General features: G+C 48.4%; 1 protein-coding gene across 1 annotated transcript; it reads left to right on the top strand.

Annotated features, from left to right (window-relative positions):
- Positions 1-2,511: 2,511 nt before the first annotated feature.
- On the top strand, positions 2,512-9,498 carry IL1F10 (interleukin 1 family member 10). The gene is made up of 5 exons (XM_044261600.1): positions 2,512-2,596; positions 5,909-5,968; positions 8,012-8,097; positions 8,402-8,529; positions 8,811-9,498. The coding sequence occupies exons 1-5, from the start codon at positions 2,550-2,552 to the stop codon at positions 9,021-9,023; spliced, it is 534 nt and encodes a 177-aa protein (XP_044117535.1). The 5' UTR covers positions 2,512-2,549; the 3' UTR covers positions 9,024-9,498.
- Positions 9,499-9,967: the final 469 nt, after the last annotated feature.

Raw genomic sequence — 9,967 nt, 5'->3', positions numbered from 1 at the left:
CTCTGGTCCAATGTATCTGGGACTGTGACTCCAACACCCCTGCCTAAACTCTAGGTGATCAGAACAAAAACCAGAGGAGAGGCCTAAATCTGAGCCCCAGGTATCCTTCCTGCAACTCACCAGTCAGACCAGCTTGGCAGGTTCAGATTCTGCTGAGGCACAGCAAGGAGGTGGCTGGACCAGAAGGGTCTGTCTCTGTGGAGCTGCTGAGGTCCAGATGCAGCTAAAGCCCTTGGGTAGCAGACAGCACAAGTCCTGCCACAGGCTTCCCAGGAGTGCTGAGAACACAGGCTCCAGGCACCAGGCTTGTTTCTATAGACCCAGTTCACATTCTCTTTGTCCATGGGCCTAGCCATAGTCTCATCATCACCTCCTCCAAGAAGCCTTTGTTGAATTGAGATCTCTGGTCATCTGCTCTGACTGTGATACATTGCTACGCCAACTTCCCCTCATTGTAATAATTGGTTTGGGGTGTATGACCCCTGAAATGACCTTAATGTCAAGGCTGTATTGACTTTTTCCAAGCACTTCAAATAACATTTGACAAATACATGGAAACTGGCGAATATAGAGTGTGGAAACTATTCCTCCACCCTGGACTATTCTTTCTCTCTTCTCTACCCATCTAAATGGGCCCACCCTTCAAGGAGAAGCTGAAATATCACCTCTTTCTGGAAGCTTTCTCCTGCCTAAAGTGATTGATTCATCATTTGTAGGATGATAGAGTTACAAATGGTGTTAGCAGGGATGACCTGACATGAGTCCGTAAAAAAAGAAGGAATGTAATATGCTACCTTTAGGAATGTATGAGCTTGGGAACCACATGAAAAAGATATGGTGGTTTTAGATTTCTTCAATTTCAATATAAGCCCCCAGCTTAACCTGTATTTACAGAGGTGTAGTGTCCACATCACACTGCATTTGTGCCAAGAATAGGCATTGAGGACTCAGAGTGTGTCCTGAATAGTAGAGAATGTCCCATGACCAAGTCATTAGGACAGATGCTAGGAAGCTGAAGGTCTTTACCCTGGAGAAGCAATACACAGAAATCCCCATTCAAACATTCAAAGATCTTCCTAGTAGAAAAATGTACTTGTTCTGTGTAATTCCAGGAGGCACAAGCAGGACTGAAGAGCAGAAGTTATGTGTGACCCCAAAATTTTAACCTCAGGGACCATACGCACTGTTAGGGTTTCTTCAAGAGACTGTGGAGATATTGAAGGAGAGCCTGATTAACTATGTCTCAGGGGTGCCATAGCACAGATTTCTCCCTTTGGAGGGAGCCTATATGCCATGTCTAAGGCCCTTTCAATTCTAGGAATTTTTTTTACCCAAGGAGATTCTCTGCCTTTATTGTTTCCAATGTGCCATTGTCCTGCAGATTAGGGAGTCTGGTCTTCTTAATTACCTTCTTAAGTATTTATGACTTAGCTCCCCAGCTGGACTGTAAAGCTTCCTAACAACAGGGACCATGCAATGCACATCTTTGTCACCCAGCAGTGAAAATGCTCAGTAAATGCTCATTGACTGTCTGACAAATACCCCATGCGTTGGTCCTTTTCATAGAGAGATAAGAGATTGGGAGGGGGTGAAGAATGATTGTTGGCCTTAGGAAACAGAAATTGGGTCCCCTTCCCTGCCTATCTTTTCTTACCTTTCACTCTTGCAGCCTCTGTAATGTGGATAAACCTCTCCTACTTTCTTACCAGGCCCTTTGTGGAACTAAGAGTAAAAAGTACAGTAAGGCATAGAGTCTCTAGAGGGCACAGTGTCAAGCTTCTCCACCCCTTATGAGTAGACGGATGGACAGATGGACGAATGGTTGGGCAGACGGGTGAGTGGATGGATGCACTGAGGTAAGAGATGTTGATTAGAGGCTTGAGTATTCTCTTTACTCCTGCCCTGCTCACACTGTATCATGTGTCCTACTCCTCCAGGGCAGATGATGGCCGCTCAGTCCCAGGATGGATCTAAGGTGAATGTCTTCTGTAGGTGGGTTTCCTTAAATGTTCTATCTCATCAACCTGGTAATAGCTAATAGGACTTGTTGAAAAGCAGAGAATTCTCTACCCTTTTTCCAAACAAGGCCATATTCCCAGTGTCATTAGTTCCCTCTCTTTTGTTGTCTCGCTGGCCACAGCCTGGCTTAAAACACCAGAAGTTGCTCTGTCCTTGGGCCCCTTAAACACATCCCCCTCTTGCCACTTCTACCTCTCTAAGCCTAGGATGTAGCCTCATGGGGGCACCAACGGGAAGGTGATATGAAGCCATCTGACCCCAAGCCTGTTTATCTGGCTATTGAAGCCACCAATAACAGTGTCAATGACAGTAGCTATGAGCAGGGGCCCAGTGACTGGCTTTTGCCAGGGCTTTATGGATGACTCTCTCCCCCTTCAACAAACACTCATTAATGCTCCCACATCCTTATTATCCATACTGTGCTAAAGACATTGTGAAATCCCTAGGCTCTTCTTTCCCATCCTGAAGCCAATTATAATGATTGCTGCAGGCCTGACCCACCCTGACCGGACAGTATAAACTCAGGACAGATGCCCTGGAGAAATCACTCGGACGTCCCAGGGACCCAGGATTTCAGGTCAGTGGTTGATAGGCAGTATTCAATCTCTTCTTCTCATTTTCCTTCTCCTTTCTATCAATATCTCTGGTTCACCCCTTCTCTTAACTCCTCCTGGCAAGCTTTCTAGATAACAAGGTATCCCCTCCACAGAACACTGTGGGATGCTAAATAAGTCTGGGAGCACATAGAAAGAATGCGAGAGAAGGCATAGATTAAGCCAAGTCAAGACTTTTGAACATTTAGAGCCATAGATTTTAGAAAGTAATTTCAGAAGAAATCAGCCAGGCCAATGGTATTCAATAGTGTGTGATGAGGCTTGGCATTCATTATGTATACCCTGGTGCCAGCTTTAGGGTCAAAGACAGTGTTAGCATGGGTCTGGTGTCTCCCTCATTCTTTGATTCAGCAAAAACAAGTCCCTTTTATCCATTTTCCTTTCATTAGGTTTCTATGTAAATTTTCATTGTGAAACTTAGTTTTGAAAAATACTGATCTTACCCAGCCTCTCATCCTAGTGATGACTATTTGGAGGTCCAGGGACTAAAGAGGACTTTCAAAGGCAGCAGGGCCAGTTGGTAGCAGAGCTAGGTCTAGAACCCAATCTTGCCGTTGAATTCTTCTGTGAGCATTTCTATGGCCCACTTGTAGGCGTATATTTGTGTCAGGTTGGTTGGCGCTCTACGCCACACTTCATGGATCAAGGTATTGTTAACTTTTATAAGGGAAACAAATGCTTATATATAGAACAATACACCATACAGAGAAATTTAATAGGAGTTCAGAGTAGGAGTTGCAAGGATACAGGAAAGATACATTAAACTCTGAGTTATGGAATAGATCGTTTGATCTGGAAAGAATCTTAGTAACCACAGATTTTAATTCCATGATCTTATAGATGCTGACTTTGAGAATTGAAGTTGAGGTGGCATGACCTTGTATGTCTGAGCTTACTCTGACCTGATAATTAATTTGGCAGAGCTGGAGGCTCAACCTGTTGATAAATGATATCATATCCAGTGGCTCTAATGCCAAAAGACCTGAATTGTTGGCAAGGACAGGGGATGGCTTTTGAGGGAGGGAAATCAAAGACAACTCTAAGCATGCCCACTGGGAAGATAAGAAAGAAGGCATGTGCCTGGAGGGGTGGTTTGGTGTCCACAAGATATACTCATAAGTGTGTCAGGGCCAGATGATGATGAAATGGGCAGTCACTGTAGACTATGGAGCTGGGTGGGGATGTTGTGAAAGCAATACCTAGAACACAGGTCCAGTACCTCCCAGAGGTCAGGCTGGATTGAAGATAGAAAAGCCAGGAATACAGGCACAGGTACAATGGCTATTAAGAAGACAAAGTTACATTTCAGGGGCATGTGGGTGGTGCAGTTGGTTAAACATGCAATTCTTGATTTCAGCTCAGGTCATGATTTCATGGTGGTGGGATTGAACCCTGCCTCAGGCTCCATGCTCAGCATGAGTCTGCTTGAGATTCTCTGTTTCTCTTCCTCTGCCCCTCTCACTCATTCTCATGCTCTCTCTCTCTCTCTCTCTCTCAAAGATAAATAAATCTTTAAAAAGAAGACAAAATTATATTTTAAAGACTAATTTATCGAACTTGCTGGTTAATCAGACATAGAGTAAGGAGAAGGGGGGGATGAATAGGCTGGGAGGAGGAGAAGATTGATTTGACTTCTGATCTATTTGGTTGGGTGGGATGGCAAGAAGTCAAAGGGAGGTGTCCTATGGACTGTTGGAGATAAAGAAGCATGTTCAGTCGGGGCTTGGGAGGCTTTAGACCAAGGGGATCACTGCAGCTGTGGCAGTGGATGAATGGCAACTCCACGGGGGTATGACTGAGAAGTGCTTAGAGCTTACACTTGTGACTTCCAGCCTTAGGGACACTGCCAAATGGAAGGGAGAATCTACAGGGACCTGAGAAGGGGAAAATGGAAGTGTGAAGGGAGTCAGTTAATGTCAAGATCTCTGAGGAGGCAGAAGGCAAATACCAGAAGAATCAAAACAGTCTTTAGATTTCGTTCCAGAGGATTTAATATTGGCCTCGGAGAGAGCACTGTCCACATAGAAAATGTGTAGAAGAACAAGGTGGGGGTGTGATGGAGAAAGCCCAGTGCTGCTTGGGTGGTGGTCTTTGACTTAGGACAGGTAAACTGATGAAGTCTGAGACAGCCAGAGATGGTATCCAGGGAGGACAATAGGCCAGAGTCCAGGGAAAGTTCACTTGGGGGCACTAGGGAAGGGAAAGCTTAGGGGAAGGAGGGTGTGGTGCATTGGGAGGGACCATGACAGATTCTCAGCCCCAGGACCTCAGGCTCTCTGATGGACTAGAAGCTGGCTTCTCACTCCAATTTACTTCATCGCAGTCTAGCCAGAACCCAGGAAGGGGGTGCCTGATATGACAGTCTTTGGGAGAAATACTGGGATTTGGGGTTGGGCCAGGACAGGAGGCTTCTGGGGCCCCTGGAGATTTAGCTGGACTGGACCTGCCCTAAATTCCTGCCCATCCCTTATGTTCACACTGACCAGGAATAAGAATCATCCTCCCCACTAAGAGCCCTCCACTGTATCTGTCCATGTCAGAACTTGGCATAGTTGCTAGCCTGCCCATTATTTTTGCAGCTATAACCACAGGAGCACCAGTAGTTTGGCTGAGAGAGAGCACGACAAAGTGTGCTTGCACTGAGGCCACACAGCTGGTGACCTGGCTGGGCCGAGAATCATCTATCTAGTACTTTGCTGCTCAAAGTGTGGCCAGGGACCAGCGGTGTTCATATCACTTGGTTGCATGTTTGAAATGCAGTCTCAGGTTCCAGCCCAGACCTTGGGAACCAGAACTGGCAGGTGATGTATATGTTTCCTGGAGAGTGAGAAAAATCGAGATGGTGTACCAGTTCCCCAACCTAGCTGGTCGTGGAGTCACTTCAAGCCCTGGTGAATCAGAAAGTTCATGTGACTCTAGGGCCTGGCTGGGCAGTGGGACAGGGTTTGAGCTCAGCTCATCCTCATACTAGGAAGCTGGCGCACAGCCAACCTCAGTCTCAGCCCCTGGAAGTACTCCTGTCTAAACTCTTTGGAGAATCTGTTCTCTAGTTTTCCCAAGCTAGCACTATGATGGCCCCAAAGGAGAGTGAAGCAGAGCTGCCTGGAGCTTGCTGGGCTGGGGAGACCATGGAAGATTCTGGCAAGCCAGTTATAGATAAGCAATCTAGAGAGATTTTTCTACCCTGTGATTTGGCGGTTTGGGGGTTCCCCAGGAGGTCTGCCCCCCAGCTCTACCCACCCTTCTCTGATAGCCCTTCTCTCCTTCCCCCTCAGCAAGGACAAGTCGCCCACAACCACAAGAATGTGCTCCCTCCCCATGGCAAGATACTACATGTAAGTCTTCCTGGAGTTCTCACTTTCTGAACCAGGGGTCTGGGGATGATGTGGGAAGACAGAAAGAAGGCTGAGGGGAGAGAGGCGGCTCCTTCTCATCGAGAAATCTCAAGTGTCCCATAATTAAGCTTAATCGTCACCATCATAACAATAGCTCTCTTCCCTGACCATGGATGCCAGCCTTTCTGCTATCTTGCCTCCCTCCTGAGTAACCTACAAGGAGGGCATGACTGAGTCCATTCAGATTTGGAAACTGAAGCTCAAAGGGGTTAAATAAATTACCGCATGTCACACAGAGCCAGGACTCACCCTCTATGCTGCTCTGTCCTTTCCCTAAGGGCTCAGAGACAATTTTGAATCTCAGTGATGGCATCTTTATAGGTTGGCCTCTGTGGCCTTTCCTCCCTATCTGCACTCCCAACTCCCTTTTACCTCATTTGACATTTGAGACTTTCCTTATAGGTTACACTTTATTGCCTATGATTTTTCACTGTAAACTGCGTCCAGCCCTTTGAGGAACGAGATGAGACTTAAGGCGAATAAAACAGGACTGACTTCTAGGCCGCATTTCCTCAGTTCCTCCATGGGCCTGCCCTGTCCTAGACACCAGAGGGCCGGTCGGGGTCTCTAGAAATTACAACGTGCCTGAGAAGACAAAACATGTGTGCACGGAGCACCCACATAACAAGACAGACGTCAGCCTTTTGGGGTATCTCACTTGGGTTCTGGTCTCCAAAGAGAATGTTGCCCGCAGATGAATTTCCCCCAAGCCCTGGTTGTCCAGGTTGGAGAGGGAAGGCTGGCTAGCAAGCCCAAGGTCTTTCCAGATCTTTCTTTTTATTATACCAGTGAACCTAGGGTTCACATACATACAGTCCTTAGCTAGGGGTAGTATAATTAGCTGTTATTGAGAGAGAAAAATCTCCTGGAGGCGATGGCATTGGCCCCAAGTTTCTGCCCTTGGGAGATTGGGAGGGCTCCCCAGGTCCTGAGAGCAGCTGACAGACATTTTGAAACCAGCCAAGCCACCGAGCTAATAACCTGTGTGACTTTGATGTTGCACACACTCTCCATGGTTTCCTCCCTGCTCCCAGCACGTATTTACCCTCCCAGGCTGATCGTTGGAACCACCGCCAACCCCAAATGAGTGTAATCACGCCCTGCTCCGGCTCTTCACCAACCTCCTAAACTTGGCACCCATAATGCAGAGCCGCCCCAGAACACACCTCACATGGAATGGGGTGGGGGCACGTTGGCACACCTGCTGTCAACATAGGATATACTTTTTTCCTGATTTGTGGATTTTGTTCTATAGAAAAGCCTTTAAAATATTTGAAAAGCATACCACACTTTATTTTTTTCAAGATTTTATTCATTTATTTATGTCTTACTTATTTACTTATTTATTTTAGAGCAAGTAAGCGCAAAAGGAAGGGGCAAAAGGAGAGGGAGAGAGGAGCTCAGGCCGACTCTGTGCTAAGCTTGATCTCATGCCTCTGAGATCAAGACCAGAGCCGAAATCATGCGTTGGACGCTTTGCCGACGGAGGCGCCCAGGTGCCCCACAAACCACACTTTATTATACATTCAAGTAATCCTCTTTGCTGAAGAAAATGAAACATTTTGTGAAACTGGGTGAGGCCCAGAAAAACTGGGATAAGGCTCACTAGATCCTAGAGACGTCTGAGCCTCACTAGGAAATTTCTCAGGAAGGGCACGTAAAGGGAGTAGCATAATCAGGAAAACTCTGTGTGCCCATCAGTGAGAAGGTACTAGATTTCCTCACTGCCCCGGGGGCCCTGACCAAAGCCAACGCTGGTAAATGGAGCCTCTGAGAACCACAAGTTCCAGAAGACCTTCCCTTGCCTTAAGGCTGACCTGGTTTCACTCGCTCATGGGTGGGGTCATGCACCTACTTCTCACTTGTAGGAGAAGAACACCTGAGTGCTGTGTGTGGTTACGCCAGAGCATGGAGGTGGGGAAGACTTTGGGGCTTGGCGGTGCCTGAAGGGAGCAGGCCATCAGCGCCACTGTCTTGTTACAGAATTAAGGATGCGGATCAGAAGGCTCTATACTTAAGAGGCGACCAGCTCCTGGTGGGAGATCCCAGTGCGGACAATTGCTGTGCAGGTGAGCATGTGGGGTGAGCATGTGGGGTCCCCCTCCCCTCAGACACACCCATGCTCCACCTGCTGTCAGCTCTCCCCTTCCCTCCTGCCTCTGGGGACAGTAAGAAGAGGCATGGAGCAGCTGAGGACCTCTCCTTCTGAGGGTGTCATGACCACAGCAAGGGTCCCAGTCTGCCCAGCAGCTTCCATGCAGGGGCCAGGCCAGGTATCCCTGGCGTAGCTCTTGTCTGCCCGGGCTTAGCTCACTGAGAGCTTGCCATCTTGGTCCTTTATCTCCTGGCTCTCTTCTCTCTCTTTCCTCCCAGAGAAGATCTGCATACTTCCCAACAGAGGCCTGGACCGCACCAAAGTCCCCATCTTCCTGGGGATCCAGGGAGGCCGTCGCTGCCTAGCCTGTGTGGAGACAGGAGAGGGGCCTACCCTGCAGCTGGAGGTGAGAAACCACGCTGTGTTCTGGGGGGCCCTGTGGACATGGCCTGGCTTCCAGGGTGCTCTGGCCTCTCGGCACCCATTTGTGGACTCCCAGCCAGATCCACAGCTGCCTCCCCTTCCCTCTGCACCTAATGCCAAGACCCCTGCCCTCCAGAACCTGCTGGAGGCACTGCCCTGGGCACAGACCCTCCCTGTAAAGTCCCTCATTGCCCCCCAGCGGGCTTCTAGGGCTGATATCTCAACCAGTGGCCTCATCCTGCAGCAGCCCCCTTGCCCCCACAGGATGTGAACATCGAGGACCTGTACAAGGGTGGTGAAGAGGCCACACGCTTCACCTTCTTCCAGAGAAGCTTGGGCTCAGCCTTCAGGCTTGAGGCCGCTGCCTGGCCTGGCTGGTTTGTCTGTGGCCCAGCTGAGCCCCAGCAGCCAGTACAACTTGTCAAGGAGAGTGAGCCATTGGCCCGCACTGAGTTCTACTTTGAACAGAGTCGGTAGGGAGGCAGGAGGCTGAGTTCCAGGCTGATCCCCCAAAGCAACCTCCTCCTGCTCAGGATCTGTGTGGTAGGCAGAATAACGCCCCCAAAGATGTCCACATCCTAACCCTCAGAATCTGTGAATGCTTTACCTCACAAGGCAAAAGGGACTTGGCAAACGTGATTAAGGTAAGGGTCTTGAGATGAGGAGACCATCCTGGATTATCCCAGTGGGCCCAGTGTAACCACAAGGGACCTCATAAGAGTGAGACAGGAGGATGAGAGCCAGAGACTAGAAAATGCTATGCTGCTAATTTCAAATGTAGTGAATGGGGGCTACCAGTCAGTGAATGCTGGTGGTTTCCAGAAGCTGGAAAAGGCAAGGGAAAAGATGCTTCCCTAGAGCTTCTAGGAGAAACAATTGAATTTTACTCCAGTGAAACCCATTTCAAACTTCGGATCTCCAGAACTGTAAAATAATAAATGTGTGTTGCTTTAAGCCACCAAATTTGTGGTAATTTGTTACAACAGCAGTAGGAAATTAGTATGAGGCCTTAGTAGGCTCCTGTGAACAGTGTTTAATGAAAGGTGCATGGGTCACTCGGTGTGTATTTGGAAGGCTGCCCACAGCTTCTCCTGTAGCCCATCTGCTCCAGAGCTTCTAGAAATAGCCAGAAGCTGCAGGAAGAACCCAGCTCTCCCCCACCCATCCATGCATGGACAACATCTCGAGCTGCTCACAACTGTAGTTCTAGTTCAAATCTTGTGATTTGCCAATCAGATATTTCACAGTGAATATGTCATTCAGCCGACTGACCCATGCCACTGGTTGTCTGCTAGAGTTTAAGGCTGTGGTGAAGCTGATGGGCTCAGGTCAGGTGACTTGTCCCAGCCGGCGATACAGGGCTGGAACTCGGCTGAGAGTTTGTGAATAGGACTGACACTCGTCCTGGGAGCCTTCTCCAT

Source organism: Neovison vison, chromosome 8, assembly GCF_020171115.1.
Source record: "Neovison vison isolate M4711 chromosome 8, ASM_NN_V1, whole genome shotgun sequence".
In the NCBI taxonomy this organism is placed as follows: Eukaryota; Metazoa; Chordata; class Mammalia; order Carnivora; family Mustelidae; genus Neogale; species Neogale vison.
The sequence above is the reverse complement of the archived record's forward strand: the minus strand, read 5'-3'. Positions and strand labels throughout refer to the sequence as shown.